We start from the raw sequence: 19596 nt of genomic DNA, 5'->3' as shown, positions 1-19596 counted from the left end.
TGGCGCATATATGCATGGTGGGCTTCCTATGGTTGGAGATGAGGTGCACATTGAGGGAGTGCAAACCCTGCAGTTGACGAGCACTCCTGAGTGATGATGGGGTGGTCTGATGGCCACATATGTGTAGTTGATGATGCCATGCACCCGTGGGAAGCCAGCCAGAGTGGCAAAGCCGAGCGCCTGTTCATTAACACTGGCTTCATCAGTGGCAAAGTTGATATAATTGGCTAACTTGTCAAACAGGGCATCGGTGACCTGGGTGATGCATCTGTGGGCGGCCGACTGCGAGATGCTGCAGATGTCTGGAAGGAACCTGAGGCAAAGAAGTTGAGGGCGGTAGTGACTTTGACGGCCACTGGTAAAGCATGGCCACCCACTCCACTGGACTGCAGGTCTTGCTCCAGCAATCTGCAAATGTCTACGATGACCCGCCGCGATAGCCTGAGCTTCCTTTGGCAGTATACCCTGTATTGGAGGTATCTCCTCCAGCATGGTGCAGTCCTGCCGTTCACTTCTATTTCCATTTCCTTCTCCTGCTTTTTCTTTTCTCTCTATCCCTCCCTGACCAATCTCTCCTGTCATCATGCCACCTTTCATCTCTCCTCTCTCGGATACTCTGTCCTCCCAAATACTTACCCCAACCCTTCATTACTCTTCGACATTGCTACTCTCCTGCCGCCAGGCTCGAATCCCTTTTAGACGAGCCTGCAGCTTCCCTCTATGCCTCTCCTCATGAGCAGCAACCCCAACTGTCCCATCCTACTCTCTCACCGACCTTGCCGCCCAGCTTGCCCACGGGGGACTAACCTTGCCAATCTCCTCCCCATCCAACTCATCCCTCCAAACGCTGATCCTGTGTATGCTGGCAGTGGAACAGCCATCACCGATCCTCTCTGGATCTCCTTGCAGAATGTCCGTTCACTTGCGAACAAGGCCCTTGCCACCCCTGAGCTTATCGTTGATGATTGCATTGACGTCATGGTCCTGATGGAAATTTGGCTGAGGGGTGATGCCACCTTGGGGCCGAAATTCAAGTGCGCCAGCTATGATTTTTAGAGTGGTACTTACCGCTGGGAGCTCCGATGTGGTCAGAAGAGCTATTTTCAGGACTTTGAGTCCCACAGGAAATGATGTAACGGGGGCGGGTCATAGATTTAAAGCCAGGCTGACTGGTTGAAAATTGGTCAGACAGGAACTTCGCCACTGTCAATTAGCGGTGGAGCAGTGGTGACATCACAGCGCGTGTGCGTCACCATGCTCTCTCCCCTCCATTAAAGGGGAGAGATTCTGTTATTTTAAATCTTCAGCCACTGGGCCACCAGGGAGGTTTTCAGCCAGGCCAGTGGCCTGGCACCTAAGAGGAGGTACCAGGCTGCCCGTTGGCGGCCCGGCCGAACCCGGGGGCAGTATTTTGCTGGCCGATTGGGAAGTTGACCGGCAACATTTTTTACATTGTGGTCGCAGCAGTGGGCCCTCCCCTTTAAGGGCCGCCGCGCTGCTGCGCCGCACTCACTCTGCAGAGGGTGCACTCACAGAAAAACCTGTCGGGGGCACCGCGCGGCGGGGGATCGATGGATGGAGCTGAATATCGGAAGGTAAGTATTTTAAATAAAATTGCTGGTGCAACCCCTGATGACTGTTTTTTTGGCAGTCGTCAGAATCGGGCGGGATCAGATCTAGGCCGAAAAATCACCGACCTGAATTTAGGTCGGGTCAACCAGTTGACCCCAAAGCGGCGATCATTCGATTTTTAAGAATGGTCGCTGCAAACGGGGCCCCTTACCTTTTAAACGAAGTCTCCCCGCCTGGCTTTACATTCCGCCACTTGCTTCGCCCAGACTGCCATGGTAGCGGTGTGGCTCTCATCACCAAATCACAACTTGGTCTGTCCCCTACTCCTCTGGCACTTTCTCCTTCTTTGAACATCTCATCTTATTTCACCGTTCTCGCCTCTCATTTAAAATTCTCGTTCTCTACTGCCTAACCAAGTGTGATAAAAATGTTATCACAGAGATATCTTCACTGCTTTCCTCCCTCAACCTCTGCACCGAGCAACTTCTCATCCTCGGTGATTTCAACCTCCGTCTCAATTCATCATGCTCTCTCTCCTCTGAGTTCACTACCCTCTTGTCTTCCCTTAATCTCACTCCGTGTGAATTCCTCAACCCATATTCACGGCCACCCCCTTGACCTTGCTTGTTATTCCTACCGTGTCAATTACAGATAAGGCCATTTCTGACCATTTCCTTGTATCGCTCTCCACCCACATCCCCCTTCACCCACCAACCCTACTTCCTTCTGCATCTGCCCCTGGAGAAAACTCTCTTACTACTGCATTTATCAACTCCAAACTGTCTAGCTTTTGGCCCTCCTTTCACCATGACATTTCTGCAGCCACCGCCCCCACCTTTCCTTCAACGACTACCTGTCCCACCTGCGACAGAGACTGTAATTCCCATATTGGACTGTTCAGTCACCTAAGAACTCACATTTAGAGTGGAAGCAAGTCTTCCTCGATTTCGAGGGACTGCCTATGATGAGTCCCTATTAAAACCAATACTCTCTCTCAACCTGGCTGTTCCCCCTGGTACAGCTCTCATCTTTGCTCCCTCAAGTCCAAAGGGCGCAGACTTGAACAGATGTGGCGGACAACTGGTTTAGCCATTCACTGCCAGATCTGGCTGGACCACATAAAGTGTTATCGGGTCTATTTTGGTCTATTCCAGAATCATTCTGGAATGCAAAGATAATCCCCGACTACTATTCTCTACTGCTAACCGTCTTCTTAAACCCCTCTCCCCTGTCTCCACACTCACCTCCGACAACATCATGGACTTCTTTGTCTGAAAGATTTAGACCATCCGATCATCTGCCTCTTCAAGTTTCTTTCCTTCCCCTAGCCCACGGGGCAAAGTTCCACTGAGGGTTCCGCCTTGCTCTAGTTCTAAACTCACATCTTTCTCTAGTTTCACTCTGATCTCCCCTCTTGACCTCTCCAAGATCCTCTTGTCCATGAGACCCACTTCCTGCTCCCTTGACCCTATTCCCACTAAACTGCTGACCACCCATCTTCCTTTTCTGGCTCCCATGTTAGTTAACATTTTTAACGGTTCTCTCTCCTCAGGTACTGTCCCCCTCTTCTTTAAATCTGCGGTCATCACCCCTCTCCTCTCTCCTCAAAAAACTAACCCTTGATCCCACTGTGCTTGCTAACTACCGCCCGATCTCCAACCTCCCTTTCCTCTTCAAAGTTCTTGAACGTGTTGTCGCCCCCCAAATTCATGCCCATCTTTCCCAAAACTCCACATTTGAATCCCTTCAATCTGGTTTCCACCCCTGCCACAGTGCTGAAATGGCTTTCATCAAAGTCACAAATAACATATTTGTGATTGACAAAGGTAAACTACCCCTCTCAAAGATAACACATCGTCCACCTCGACCTGTCTGCAGCCTTTGACACAGTTAACTACTCCATCCTCCTCCAACGCCCCTCCACCATTGTCCAGCTGGGTGGGACTGCACTCGCATGGTTCCATTCCTATCCATCTAATCGTAGCCAGAAAATCTCCTGCAATGGCTTCTCTTCCCAATCCCGGATCATTACCTCTGGTGTCCCCCAAGGATCTATACTTGGCCCCTCCTATTTCTCATCTATATGCTGCCCCTTGGCGATATCATCTGAAAACACGGAGTCAGTTTCCACATGTACGCTGATGACACCGAGCTCTATCTCTTCACCACTTCTCTCGACCCTTCCAGTCTCTAAATTGTCAGACTGCTTGTCTGACATCCAGTACTGGATGAGCAGAAATGCTCTCCCAATTAAATATTGGGAAGACCGAAGCCATTGTCCCCTAGCCACTGAGTCTATCCCTCCCCCTAGCATCTATCTGAGGCTAAATCAGACTATTCACAACCTAGGTGTCATATTTGACCCTGAAATGAGCTTCCGGCCACATATCCGCGGCATGACTAAAACCGCCTATTTCCACCTCTGTAATATTGCCAGCCTCCACCCCTGCCTGAGCTCATCTGCTGCTGACCTTTCTTTTCTTGTTATCATCCAAAATCCAGAGTTCCAGAAAGATCCGGACACCGGACTGATCCATGGCAGGGTTGTCCGGAACCTGACCCCCCACCCCCGGTCTCAGTCCAGGCAAAGACGTTCCGGATTTCGGAACGGCCTCGGTCCCGAGATTTCCGGGTTTCGGACATCACACCTGTATACATTGTAATGTTAGATTGCTGTCTTCAAATTTTTACTTGATTAGTTTCAGTGGTTATTTAGCCCCTTCCAAGTGCGTAATTTGGGGAGAGTCCATGATAATGCAAATTACATGTGTTCTGTTGGAAGGAGCAATTTTGATGGACTAAATGAGTTTAAATAAAATCTAATTTCATACACTTTTTTCTTGTGTGGTTATGTTTATCATGTTACCTTTTTAAAAAAAATAGCAATGATGTAACTACTATTTTCTGCCAATCTGCAGTAACTAACCTATTCATGTCTGCTTGTGTTTTTCATGACCTCACTGATGCTAACCTAATAAAATGTCATTGCTTTGTGCTCATTTCAGGATCTTGTGAGTATAACTGAAAACATAATACAATCTAATTGGTTTGGATATGCATTCATTGTACTAACAATGTTTACAACTATGGCTAATATTGTCTCTGGAAATGGAGGTATAATTTTATCGGGCAGGAGTGCAACACGGGATAGCTAATCAGCAACCTGTTTTGTGCTCTACACTATTTTCTTTTTCATTGACCAGCTATTTTTTTTGTGATGGTTGAGAGATAAATATGGACTCACCCACAAACTTCTTCATGAGCTCCTAGGTCAACAACTGCTTCATATTTTAAGCTGAAATGGTAAGTTAGAGTGAATTGGCTTTGGTGAAATCAAATGATGGTAAAACATTGATCTGTGTAGCAGGTTTAGCAACCTTCAAGCAGTCTGTATTTTAGTTTGAATGATGTAGAGCACATAATTCTGCAACAGATCAAAACTTGGGCATTAGGGAAGTTTCTACAGAGCTAAAGAGTCAGTCTGCAAAAAGGTTAAGGAGTATTACTTACTGCCTGCCTATCTGCTGCACAGGAAGACCTGTTATAATACATATCTAACCTCAAAACTTAAGACTGTTTGTGGTCTGTTAATCAGTGAGCTCCTGTGCAGATTTTTACTGTAATTTTAGTTTAACCAAGTTATACTCTCTCCCTCTCCATTTCCTTTCCCGATTTATATGATTATTTACACACACATTTACCTATGGTAGGTAATCTGTCATTATCTATAGGGACCAAGTACCAGTATACCGTTGCCACTTTGTCTTTTTGTGCACTTCATTTAAACACACAAGCCCTGATTTTTTAACCCATCACGCCTGACGAGAAGAGGGTGAGTGTGATGCTTGCTGCCATTTTCATTCCTGGGTTTCAGGAGGCATATGAAGCCCATCCTGCAGGCAGGCGAAGGCCTCATAAATACTCAAAAGTCGGGGCCATTGACTTAATTCAGACCCGACTCTGTTGTAATCCCAGGCCGCATGAGTGGTGCACAGTCCTGACTGTGCCCGTGAAGTTACTGCGGATTGGACCTAGGGCCAGAAAAGGCCCCAGTTTAGTGCTTTACGAAATGTTTTTAAAGGTTGCCTTGTGGACCAGAAGGAGCAGGACCTCTTCTCCAGGCCTCACAAGGAATCCTTGGACCTCCCTTACCCCGGGTATCCCATCTCCTTCCTGCCACCACAATCACTTGCAACCTCCTCCGAAAACTTACCTTACTGTGGATTGTTTATTTGGGTCCCTGGCAGGTCCCTTGCGGCACCCTTCTGCCATGTGATTTCCCGCTCCTGCTATTGTGACATTCCGCCGGGTTCAGGTGGGAGTCAGTCTGGGACTTAGTAATGAAGCCTGGTGATCAAAATGAACTGGGACTCTTGCCAGCGAGTCGGTTCTTGCCCCACTGGCCCGATGCTCGACAGTTGCCCCAGGTTAAAATCAGGGCTATATATAACTATTACATGCTGAGCCAAGGCTGTTGTAGCATGAATTGCAATGTGGGAAGCTTTAACTTTCCATTGGCACCCCAGTACCCTTTCTCCAAGTCTTTTTCTGGTGTGTGCGCAACCAGTAGGATCAGTTTTATTCACGATCTATCGTTGTTGTTGACTCCAGCTGCTCCCTATTATGCCATCTTTAAAATTTGCTTCTTCTAGTTGTTACAGGTCAAATTTTGAATCCTTTGAAAGTGAATCTGATCGCTTGTATTGCCAGCAAGCAGCTCTAAAGTGGATGAGGGTGTTTAGAGGAACTAATACATTGGGCTCAATTTTCCCCAGTGACTTGCGCCGCTTTTTTTGGCCTAAATTTTTAAAAATCCAGGTTTCCCCAAAGATTGTTATGATTTTTTTAGGTTAGTTTTTTTTTGCGTCATAGGGAGCGCAACTTGATGCCTGCGCCAGTTTTTCACAATTTTGCAAGTTTGGTCAACTTAAATTTCTCCTAGGATGGTGTATGTTACCACTCCCGAAAAACCTTCTGGGCAGTTAAGAAAAGCAGCGCACATCAAAAAATCGACGCAGAAAGACTCCATTGTTTTTAGACAAAGTTTTGGAGGGAGTCAAGAACACATAAATATGCATCATCAAGCTTAAATTTTTCATGCAGAAAATGGAAGTTTCATGGAATTCTTTAAGTTTTGATTTTTTTTTAAAGTGCCATGCCACCACCGAACATCTCCAAACCGGGCTCGAGGGTCAGAGCGTTGGCCGGCAGAATCGGTCCCTCGCCCAGACACAGACTTGGGGCTCGGCTTGAAAAGAAGCCCAGGGGGGAAGGTGGGGGGTTGTGGAAGGCGAACTGAAGGCATGAGAAGCCTTACCTTATGCCACTATGCATCAAATGAAGGCCCGGGGGCAGGGGGGGGGGGGTTCCCGATCATCGCGTATGCTCAGACCTGCATGTGGTCCATACTAGGGCGTCGACCTTGGGGGGAGAGAGAGAAGAAAGAACCTTGTCCTGCCTGCCGTTTTGAGCTTCTTGCAAAGGTACAATTTAATCATGGGGGCAATACTGACAATGTCATACCTTGTGCAAGCCTTCTGCATGATGGTGCTGCGGAGGAGACAATTGATTCGACAGCATTCCATGAGGAACCTCAGAGCACGTAGGATGATGGGCAGGAGGCCTTACCTATGTCAGGTATAGCGAAACAGGCGTTCATATCTGCACCTGAGTGATGCAGATTGTGTCAGAAAGCTGTGTTTCCGCAAAGAAGTTGTAACTGAGACCTGTGAGTTGGTGAAAGTAGACCTGCAACCTAGAAGTGCCAGGAGGACTGCTTTGTCAGTTGAAGTGAAGGTTGCAGCTGGACTTTCATTCTGTGCATCTGGATCATTCCAGGCCACAACTGGGGATGTGTGCACCATTTCTCAACATGCAACACACATCTGCATTCGGCAGACGACTGCTGCACTATATGCCCGGAGAAATGACTACATAACGTTCCCCATGACCGCCCAGGCAATGCGTGATAGGGCTGTGGGCTTCTCCAGGATTGCTGGCTTCCCAAAGATACAGGGCTGCATTGATTGTACCTACATCGCCTTGCGAGCACCTTTGGAGGATTCTGAGATGTACAGGAACAAAAAAGGCTTCCACTCAGTTAATGTGCAGCTTGTGTGTGACAACATGCATCGCATCATGTCAGTTGATGCACGATACCCATGCGTTCATCCTATGTGAGAGCGCTATATCTGCCATGTTTCAGCAGCAGCCAGAAGGGCAGAGCTGGCTACCGGGAGACAAAGGGTATGGCCTTGCCACCCTGCTCATGACGCCCCTACGCGTAACCCGGATGGAAGCTGACCGGGAATGCGACGTGTCGCACATTGCGACCCGCAGCATAACAGAGAGGATCATTGGCATCTTGAAACAGCGTTTCCGATGTCTGGACCATTCCGGGGGCTATTTGCAATACTCCCCTGAGATTGTCGGTCAGTTCACTGTTGTATGCTGCATAACTTAGCCATCATGAGGCAGCAGCAGCTGGTAGTAGACGACCCACCTGAGGTGAGAGTGGCTGATGATGATGAGTAAGATGCAGATGATGAGGACGAGGAAGCCATGCAACTACCTGAATCTGGAACACAACGGCGGAGGAGGGTGTGCCGTCGTTCCCCTTTAACAATTGCTCGAGCCTTGCACCAGCAGCTCATCAGTGAACGCTTTGGTGCCTGAAGGCTCAGCGGCAACTATTCCAAATGGACCATGTTTACTGTTTGGACCTGTTCCATAACGTTGTATTATGTTAATGGAACAAATGATGGAAATGATTCTTGTTTACTTCAAAACATTGTGTTAATAATGGAACAAATAATGGAAATGAGTCAGTTACAATATAAAATATATTTTATTCGAAAGTTTAACAAACATTTGTACTTAACTTTAATAAAAATATTCTTGTAACAGACTTTAAAGTTTTTAGTTAAGATCACTTACAAACTTTAGCATCATTTACAAACTCTAAGATCACTTACAAACTTTTAAACTTGTAAATTTACATAACTTACAAAAAACTTTTAATTTGAGAACAGTTACAAGTGTAACAGCAGGTGACAATGTGGAGGGCCCGGCATTGGCCTCTTCAGAGGCTGGTCTGGGGATTGGAATGGAAGTGACAGTTGATTCTGTCAATGGGCGCAGGATCTGGGCGTGTTCCCTTATTGCAGCAGCTAACTCCGACATTCCCTCCGTTATGTGCCCTGACAGTGTGTCAACTACCTGCAACATTCCCTCCTTCATGTTCGCCGACAGTGTCTCAGCTACCTGTGACATGCCCTCCCTCATAACATAAGAAATAGGAGCAGGAGTAGGCCATACGGCCCCTTGAGCCTGCTCCGCCATTTAATACAATCATGGCTGATCCGATCATGGACTCGGGTCCACTTCCTTGCTTGCTCCCCATAACCTCATAACCCCTTATTCCCTTATCCATTAAGAAACTGTTTATCTCTGTCTTAAATTTATTCAATGACCCAGCTTCCACAGCTCTCTGAGGCAGCAAGTTCCACAGATTTACAACCCTTTGAGAGAAGAATATCTTCCTCATCACAGTTTTAAATGGGCGTCCCCTTATTCTAAGATTATGCCCTCTAGTTCTAGTCTCCCCTATCAGTGGAAACATCCTCTCTGCATCCACCTTGTCAAGCCCCCTCATAATCTTATACGTTTTGAAAAAATCACCTCTCACTCTTCTGAATTCCAATGAGTAGAGGTCCAACCTACTCAACATTTCCTTGTAAGTCAACCCACTCATCTCTGGAAACAACCTAGTGAACCTTCTCTGAACTGCCTCCAAAGCAAGTATATCCTTTCTTAATTATGGAAACCAAAACTGTAGGCAGTATTCCAGATGTGGCCTCACCAATACCCTGTATAATGGTAGCAAGACTTCCCTGCTTTTATACTCCACCCCTTTTGCAATAAAGGCCAAGATTCCATTGGCCTTCCTGATCACTTGCTGCACCTGCATACGCGCTCACGGCCTTCCACGAGAAGTGTGCACAGGAGGGACTGGAGTGCATCATCACCCTGGCAACCAAATTTTAATTTGACCATAGTTTTTCAAAAGTATAATTTGATTATTTGTTGGTTTTAGTGCCTCTTTAACAAGGGGGCACTTGATTTAAAGTTTACTTCAAAATAGTTGTACCTGCATACTAACCTTTTGTGTTTCATGCACCAGGTCCCGCTATACTGCAGCACTTTGTAATTTTTCTCCATTTAAATAATAACTTGCTCTTCGATTTTTTTTCTGCCAAAGTGCATAACCTCACACTTTCCAACGTTATACTGCATCTGCCAAATTTGTGCCCACTCACTTAGCCTGTCTGTGTCCTTTTGTAAGCTTTTTGTGTCCTCCTCACACATTGCTTTTCCTCCCATCTTTGTATCGTCAGCAAGCTTGGCTACCTTACACTCGGTCCTTTCATCCAAGTCGTTAATATAGATTGTAAATCGTTGGGATCCCGGCACTGATCCCTGCGGCACCCCACTAGTTACTGATTGCCAACCTGAGAATGAACCATTTATCCCGACTCTCTGTTTTCTGTTAGTTAGTCAATCCTCTATCCATGCTAATATATTACCCCCAACCCAAGAACCTTTATCTCGTGCAGTAACCTTTTATGTGGCACCTTGTCAAATGCCTTCTGGAAGTCCAAATACACCACATCCACTGGTTCCCTGTTCGTTACATCCTCAAAGAATTTCAGCAAATTTGTCAAACATGACTTCCCCTTCATAAATCCATGCTGACTCTGCCTGACTGAATTTTGCTTTTCCAAATGTCCTGCTACTGCTTCTTTAATAATGGACTCCAACATTTTCCCAACCACAGATGTTAGGCTAACTAGTCTATAGTTTCCTGCTTTTTGTCTGCCTCCTTTCTTAAATAGGGGCGTTACATTTGCAGTTTTCCAATCTGCTAGGACCTCCTCAGAATCCAGGGAATTTTGGTAGATTACAACCAATGCATCCATTATCCCTGCCGCTACTTCTCTTAAGCCCCTCCATGTTGAGTAACAGTGTGTCAACTACCTGCAACATTCCCTCCCTCATGTTCACCGACAGTGTTTCAACTACCTGAAACATTCCCTCCCTCATGTTCACTGACAGCGCATCAGCTACCTGCGACATTTCCTCCCTCGTGCACCGCCATTGTATCCGCTGCCTGAGTCGTTCCCGGACAGTGTTCCCATTTCTTGTGATAATGTTGTTACATCTACTGACAGTCCCGTTACCTCATCACCCACTCCACTGATGGTGTCCAGGAGTGATCATATAAGGTCAATGCTTTCAGCACTCATTGCCATCATCTGAATTGGCTAGAATAGACTGGCGAATTATACTTAAAGGGTTGACGGTGGATATGCAATGGCAGACATTTGAAGATCACATGGATGAACTTCAACAATTGTACATCCCTGTCTGGAGTAAAAATAAAACTGGGATGGTGGCTCAACCGTGGCTAACAAGGGAAATTAGGGATAGTGTTAAATCCAAGGAAGAGGCATATAAATTGGCCAGAAAAAGCAACAAACCTGAGGACTGTCGAAATCTCGGCCTCCGATAAATGACTCGGACACCTTCAGCTCCGGCGGAAGTTTCTTTAATTTACTTGCTAGCAAGGGAAAGGTCACACTCCGTCAATGGCTAAGTGAACACCTTCGAAATGGTACAGTTTCACGAGATGTTTATACAGTAAAACCCAAGTTATGGCCTCTCCCTGTGTATTGGCTCTGTCTCGCAGTCAGTGAATACAGATAAAGAGTTAATTACTACATCCTTGTCCTGACATGGTTTCCAGATATTTTCTTTTGTCAGCGTTATTCGTTGGCCAGCCGACCATCACTCGATGAGAGTGTGGTAATGAGCTATTACCTGCATTGCATTGTCAGGATTGTCCAGTTTCCTGGTCAGTTATCTTTTTGCATCAAATGGATGAGGTCTGTAGAAGAGATAATGGCTGGTGGTTTGAGTACTTCGAAAAGGGTGGGGTGGAGTGGAACTGGTGTCGTACAGACAATAGGAGAGCACCATGGTGGGGGTACTCAGCAGGACTTGCCTCTCAGCTATCTGGTCGCTATCAGCCATTTTAAGCCAGGTTTAGCTGTTTATGCAAACCGACTGCTTGTTGCCGAAATTCCTGGAAGGACCAGGACTCCATTTATTTTTATATTAAAAAGGGCACAACAATATAGTGTGGTACAGCTTAGATAAAAATACATTTCCACAGGACTGGGAGAAAATTAGAATTCAGCAGAGGAGGACAAAGGGTTTAATTAGGAGGGGGGGAAATAGAGTATGAGAGGAAGCTTGCTGGGAGCATAAAAACTGACTGCAAAAGCTTCGATAGATATGTGAAGAGAAAAAGATTAGTGAAGACAAACGAAGACAAGTCCCTTGCAGTCAGAATCAGGTGAATTTATAATGGCGAACAAAGAAATGGCAGACCAATTGAACAAATACTTTGGTTCTGTTTTCACAAAGGAAGACACAAATAACCTTCCGGAAATACTAGGGGACCAAGGGTCTAGCGAGAAGGGGGAACTGAAGGAAATCCTTATTCTTCAAGAAATTGTGTTAGGGAAATTGATGGGATTGAAGGCCGATAAATCCCCAGGGCCTGATAGTCTGCATCCCAGAGTACTTAAGGAAGTGGCCCTAGAAATAGTGGATGCATTGGTGATCATTTTCCAACAGTCTATCGACCCTGGATCACTGGAGGGTAGCTAATGTAACTCCACTTTTTAAAAAAGAAGGGAGAGAGAAAACGGGGAATTATAGACTGGTTAGCCTGACATCGGTAGTGGAGAAAATGTTGGAATGAATTATTAAAGATGAAATAGCAGCGCATTTGGAACGCAGTGACAGGATCGGTCCAAGTCAGTATGGATTTATGAAAGGGAAATCATGCTTGACAAACCTAGAATTTTTTGAGGATGTAACTAGTAGAGTGGACAAGAGAGAACCAGTGGATGTAGTGTATTTGGACTTTCAAAAGGCTTTTGACAAGGTTCCGCACAAGAGATTGGTGTGCAAAATTAAAGCACATGGTATTGGGGGTAATGTATTGACGTGGATAGAGAACTGGTTGGCAGACAGGAAGCAGAGAGTCGGGATAAACGGGTCCTTTTCAGAATGGCAGGCAGTGACTAGTGGGGAGCCGCAGGGCTCAGTGCTGGGACCTCAGCTATTTACAATATACATTAATGATTTAGATGATGGAGTGTAATATCTCCTAGTTTGCAGATGACACTAAGCTGGGTGGCGATGTGAGCTGTGAGGAGGATGCTAAGAGACTGCAGGGTGACTTGGACAGGTTAGGTGAGTGGGCAAATGCATGGCAGATGCAGTATAATGTGGATAAATGTGAGGTTACCCAATTTGGTGGCAAAACCAGGAAGGCAGAATATTATCTGAATGGCGACAGATTAGGAAAAGGGGAGGTGCAATGGGACCTGGATGTCATAGTACATCAGTCATTGAATGTTGGCATGCAGGTGCAGCAGGCGGTGAAGAAGGCAAATGGTATGTTGGCCTTCATAGCAAGGGGATTTGAGTATAGGAGCAGGGAGGTCTTTCTGCAGCCGTGCAGGGCCTTAGTGAGGCCTCACCTGGAATATTATGTTCAGTTCTGGTCTCCTAATCTGAGGAAGGATGTTCTTGCTAATGAGGGAGTGCAGCGAAGGTTCACCAGACTGATTCCCGGGATGGCAGGACTGACATATGAGGAGAGACTGGATTGACTGGGCCTGTATTCACTGGAGTTTACAAGAATGAGAGGGGATCTCTTAGAAACATATAAAATTCTGATGGGACTGGACAGGTTAGATGCAAGAAGAATGTTCCCGATGTTGGGGAAGTCCTGAACCAGGGGTCACAGTCTAAGGATAAGGGGTAAGCCATTTAGGACCGAGATGAGGAGAAACTTCTTCACTCAGAGAATTGTGAACCTGTGGAATTCTCTATCGTAGAGAGTTGTTGATGCCAGTTCGTTAGATATATTCAAGAGGAAGTTAGATAAGGCCCTTACTGCTAAAGGAATCAAGGGGAATGGAGAGAAAGCAGGAAAGGGGTACTGAGGTGAATGATCAGCCATGATCTTATTGAATGGTGGTGCAGCCTCGAAGGGTTGAATGGCCTACTCCTGCACCTATTTTTCTATGCTTCTATCTGTTAGATCCTGCACCTCGAGAGTGGTGTCGAGCTCTCCTTCCCCTCCTCATCCTGGGTGTGCCTCGCTGCATCCCATTGGGACCCACAGCCTCGGACGGTGGGGCCCTGGGTGTGCCTTGCTGCACCTCACTGGAATCCCCAGCTTCAGACTGTTGGAAACCATGGAATGTCCCAACAACACTCATACCACTTAGGAAAGGGCTTGGCTCCTCAATGGGCGGCACCTGCACCTCCTCCAGAGTGAGTACAGCAGTGGGGGCTTTATCCATCACCTCCCCCTCACCCCCATGCTCTTGGTCTGGAATGTGCATTGGAAGATGTTCTTCTTCAGGCTCGTCCGTGTCTGAATCTTCTTCTGCATCGTCAGGGTTGGCCTCAAGTTCTGCAAAATATAACAGGATAGACAAATGCTTAGCAGAGGAGGGGGCAGGGTGGGTGGCATGAGTAGGCTCACACAGCACAGGCAGCAGGCTGATTTGAAGGACCACAATGAATGATAGCACATTGCACCAACCAAAGTGTAGCTGACGGAGACATCCCCAGGAACCGAAGCATAGCTAGCCCGCACAGTACTTAACATTTAGCAAAGCCAGACTCTGGAATTTGCAGGACTTGCCCTCTCTCTCTCTCTCGAGTGTGCGCCCAGATTGTTCAATGGTGGTTGCCTTTCTCCAGGCAGGACCCATTAAAGCAGCGACCCTCTCTTCCAGGGGTGTCAGTGGCTGAAGATTTGCCGGGTCTCCTCTTGTTCAAGTTCTCTCTCTCTTGTTGTGTGCCACCTTCCTCTGCAAAGGTGAAAATATAACTTTTTAGAGAGAGTGTCTTTCAGCTGGTCACATTTACAATTGCAATTCCATTGAATAAATGAAAATATTACCTACACTAACTACTTGACCAAGATCCTGCCACTTTTTGCACTTGCTTCCAGACCTCGGAGTGGTCACCATTGCACAGTAATCTTCTGCAAGTTGGTGATGGCGTTTTTTCATTTCTTTTGGTGAAACTTTTATGTGAGCTCTGCTGGTGTCCAGCTCATGCCATCTGGTCTGAATTACTTCAGCCTGTAAAAAAATTATTGGTCCTTGAGCCGTGTTGCATATTGTGTTGCAGCTCTGATTTTTCCAATGAGATTTAATGTTCTCACACACAACTGGCTCTTTAAGACTGGTCGAATGCAGACCGGGAGCAGTACTGGGCATGCGCGCCCATACCAATCATGTCCAAAATGTCCTTTTTTTCCCCCCGCACATTTCACAGAAGGGGGAGGGGGTCATTGTTTTTTCGGCACAGACATTAGGCTCCACCCCCCTGAAGCTACTGGACAGGCTGCACAGCACTAGATTCAAAAAATAGAACGGGGAAATTTGCTACTTATTTTTTTGGAGTAGTTGGGGGCCAAGAAAAACGGGCGTAACTTTGGCAATATGCAAAAATGTGACATTGGGGAAAATTGAGCCCTTATAGAGGGAGTTTCCATGTAGCGAATGTATCTTATTTTTCATACATAAAAAAAACCCGACAGTTCTCCTTGCTTATCTGATATGTTTGTCCTTTATTGTTTTGTAGATTCTCTTGCTCCCCCTCAATTCACATGGTCACATATTCCTCTCTTCTGTTTTCCCAGCCGTTGACTTTATCTTGGTTTTCTCAGCCTTCAAACTTATATTTTGTTTTGAACTTTGAAATGTTTCCCAACATTTCGGTGTTAATTCCTGGTTGTCACGACACCGAATGTGCTGGCTCTTCAACAAAGCACGTTATGTTTTTGAGTATGGAGATTCGATGCAGGTTTTAAGACTTGAGATGTGTCTCATGCTGGTAATTTTTATAGCTGATTCGTCTTGGTGACACAATGGTTTGTAGTGCTATTTTAACTGTTAAATTATTAAAATATTCTTAATTTCACATTTGTATTTTGATTTAATAAAGCTGTATAACCATTCTGAATTTATATTTTATTCAGAAATCCATTAAAAAGGGAATAATCCAGTAGGTTTTATGCTCGGATAAGGGACAAGAGTTCATTTGAAACAAAATGTAATAGTGAAGTATTTTAATTGGAGGTTTGAAGTTCCACATGACATCAACTTTTGTAATTAACTGGTAGAATCTGGCAGTTGTGCTTTTGAAATTCAAATAACACTCTGATAATGTAGGAGAGATTTCAGTCCAGATTACTTCACATTTAGTTTTTTTAGGTACTGCGATCAGTCATAAATTTAAAATTAATATATTTAAAAAAAAATTCTGAATCTCTGACAAGATCGCCATACACATGATATCTGACAAAATTGAAATAATCTTTGAAATGCAGCATTTTGACTGACATATATTTAGTATTTCAGAGAAAAGATTCTCTCATGCAGTTAAGCACTAAGGGAAATGTTACTAAAAAAAGAAAGCTGAATATAGAATCTTCCTGTACTAACGTAACTGCCAGTGGGAGGGTGCTTATTACTTTTTCAATTGCTGCATGTAATCTTTTTCTTCTAATATGTAGCTTTCCCATACACTTCTGAAAATGTGGCGCTGTATTTACATAGTTTGTTATTTTCTGAAGGACAGCTTACTGATCGAATATGTTGGAGAAATATCGAATACTTTTTAAAAACATTAAACATCAGGTTGAATTTTAAAGTTGTATTCATCAGCACCAAGATATAAAATGCAAGTCTGTTCAACATGCAACAAAAATAATTTATGGTCAATACTCAGTATTTTGCTGCCAAATCAATATCAATGTCAGTACTAGGAATATAGCATATTTCTGCTTTTGCTATTCTTGCAAGCATCTGAAATATTTTGATCATGTATAGTACAGGGCGATGTATAGAAAAGTACCTTCAACAATTTGCCTTAATAGGGCGATGTATAGAAAAGTACCTTCAACAATTTGCCTTAATTTGAGCCTCAGAACAGCTCTGCTTGCTGCATAACTTTCTTGTCACATTTTCCACAACAGCCATCCATACAAGTTCTGTATACCATTTGATTCTTTTTGACATTATTTATTAATGTGTCTCGTGTAATGGAATGAATGGTAATAATTTATTTTTTCAGAATTTTAGTTTTGGCCATGGAATTATTTTGTGGAAAACTAGTCTATGAAATGTAACTGATTTGTCTAACATTTCTCTCTCTCTGCTATTTTAGCAGAAGCGTCAACCCATTTAATATAATAGACAAATGAAAAATAGCAGATAAAAGAATTTCAGGCACATGTTAATTTATTCATCCGCAAGTATCCTACAGCATAATGTTCCTTCTAATTTTTTTCGTGCTTCGTCCCTTTAAATTTGCTGTGGCCGCGGTATCTTTTCCAGCAGCAACTGCTGGTAAGCAGCCTGCACGGGAACTCCCGATCGATGCATGACTGCACCCCTTGCACCTTAAGGGGAACGTTTTCAAAGCATTTGAAATTAAATAAAAATAACAATTGAAACCTATTTCCATTGGTATGAATGTTAGACAATTTAATTTGTATTCTTGTCTTTTTATTCCTAATTCCAGTTTTCTCGGTGTGCCTCACACATCAAAATATGCTTTTTATTTGTTTCCCTCGGATAGAGATTTTTTTGAATTTCATGATCATAGCGTCCTCAGCTGCACCATATTCTCCATTTTCTTTTGGAGCAACTTGATTTTTCTGGAGTATCTTAAAAATCCCCATTCTGCACATTCAATTTGCGCCAGTATAAGTGAGTTAGTTAGGATTTTTTTTAGTTTCGTTTTTTTTTTCAAAAGGGGGCGTTACCAGCCACCTATGCCTGTTTGGCCATTTAAGCCAGTTTGGACAGCTAGTAGTTGCTCCAAACTAACTTAGGCCAGCGTATGTGGCCAATTGTGGCTGCACAGAAAACCCCTGCGGAGAGTTAAGAAATCAGCGCAGGTTGCCTCCAAATGACAGTGTTATGATAGGAATGCTAGTTTTTTTTTAAAATCCCAAGCAGCGAGACTGGACAGGGTGTAGGTGCTATCAGCCTGATTAAACTGAGTATGGGGTTTTTACAAGAATAAAAATGATCTTGTAATAAAGGCTGAAGTATAGGGGCCACTTAAGCAAGGGGAGGGTTTTCTTTGTAAATAATAGATCAAGAGCACCAATGCTCTCGCCTAATAGATTCGTGTGCGGCATCACACCATATTGGATTTTGACTTCTGCAGCACCAAAGAATTGCCCTGACTAGGTTTAGAAATTTAAAGCTCTTTCCCCCCCACCAACCTGTTTCTTGTAGCCCTCCGCACGGGAAGGCAGCGGCCGGCCTGTGTGGCAGGCCACTCGTCCCGGGATAGGGGCGGGATGTTGCAGGCATCATCATCACTGTCATGGGAGGAGCTACTGCACATGCGCGAAAGCTCTACTGCGCATGCGGATAGCTGCCGGCACTGTTTTCGGCGCAGGGCTGTAGCTCCGACCTCCTACTCCACGAGAAATGCCGCGCCAGGACGCGGGACACACAGCAGAGCGGCCAGAATTGTTAGTCAGTTTTTTGCCGCCGTTTTGAGCACACAAAATCGGCGCATCTCGGGAGAGTGCTCCGGATAAAGGGGTTGGGGAAATTTGGCCCTATGTGTTATCTAATAGCTACTTGCTGATTTACATTGTCTTCTCTTCTACACTTTGAGAGTATCTTGCACAATAGGCCTTAGCCCTTTAACTTGGATTCTTTACTAGTTTAAAAAAAAAAGTGTTTTGTAATTGAAGAAATATTCTTCAGTTACAAAACAGAGTGGTAGCAAGGATTATTATGAGTAAAGATGTTTAATTGCTAATTATCTAATTGATTTTTCTGTAGCATTTATTTATTTTATTGCCTGTGCAACTTTTGAGGTACTATATTTTACCTTTCCCAATTCTTGGGTCACCAAAGACCTTTGCAGCTGGGAGATTGGCCAGGTGATCTCCTCCCAGACCTTCACCAGCATTATTTTGTTGGGTTGCTAGAACATGTACATGACATAGTTAGGATAACGTTCCAGGATTTTGTCTGTTTCCCTACAGGAATGATTTAAGGAGATTGTTGCTATGTATATAATGGTCGCATCAAGGTCCTAATGGCAAGATTAATATTTTTAACCCATTTCCTAGAAACGTGTGCAATAAATGCTGAACTGATTCAGAGAGTGACAGTGCGACCAATTGTTGTAATAGTAGAAATAAAAAGAGGACAAATGAAACAAATTGCTCGTGTTGCACAACAGGTCAGTCAGCATCTGCAAAGCGAAAAGACAGGTTAATGTTTTGGGTGCAAGACCTTTGTTCAGAGCTGAAAACTGAAAGTAAATTGAGCCCCTTTGTAGGGTGGAAGAGAGAGGGAATATGCTGAAAACAAAATAGGGGGGAGGAATGTATAACTAAGGTCTAAATTTACTATGTTTGTTCAGATTAGAAGGCTGTGAACTGCCTAGAAAGGTGAGTTACTGTTTTTGAGGCTTGCATTGAGCATGGTTGGTTGGAGCACAGCAAGAAGCCGAAGTCAGGTCAGAGTGGTGAGCCCTAGGGAGGTCAGCATCACATTTGTGGACAAAATGAAGGTATGTGCTAAAATGGTCATCTAAGTTACGTTTAGTCTCCCCAGTGTAAAGGAGCTAGCCCTACAAGCACCAGTACAGTATACTAAATTTTAGCAAATATCTGTCTTATCATTGATAGTGCTATCAAGCGGCACTTACTCGCCAATAACCTACTCACTTATGCTCAGTTTGGGTTCCGCCAGGACCACTCGGCTCCAGACCTCATTGCAGCCTTGGTCCAAACATGGATAAAAAAACTGAATTTCAGAGGTGAGGTGCGAATGACTGCCCTTGACATCCAGGCAGCATTTGACCGAGTGTGGCATCAAGGAG

At 44.7% G+C, this 19596-nt stretch overlaps 1 protein-coding gene across 3 annotated transcripts in view; it reads left to right on the top strand.

Annotated features, from left to right (window-relative positions):
* Nucleotides 1–19596, top strand: part of nme7 (NME/NM23 family member 7) — a 337368-nt gene that overhangs the window by 26598 nt on the left and 291174 nt on the right. Inside the window, exon 1 of one of the 3 annotated variants that reach the window (XM_070893467.1) lies at nucleotides 15465–15567. The exons of 1 other annotated variant lie outside the window; for it this stretch is intronic. In XM_070893467.1, the coding sequence (XP_070749568.1) occupies nucleotides 15481–15567 (87 nt within the window). In that variant the 5' untranslated portion in view covers nucleotides 15465–15480. Of the gene's footprint in view, nucleotides 1–15464; nucleotides 15605–19596 lie in introns of those variants that run through there. One more of the 3 variants, XM_070893471.1, reaches the window with a different exon arrangement.

The sequence above is a fragment of the Pristiophorus japonicus genome, chromosome 11 (genome assembly GCF_044704955.1).
Source record: "Pristiophorus japonicus isolate sPriJap1 chromosome 11, sPriJap1.hap1, whole genome shotgun sequence".
Taxonomy (NCBI): Eukaryota; Metazoa; Chordata; class Chondrichthyes; family Pristiophoridae; genus Pristiophorus; species Pristiophorus japonicus.
This window is presented reverse-complemented; position numbering and strand designations above follow the sequence as displayed.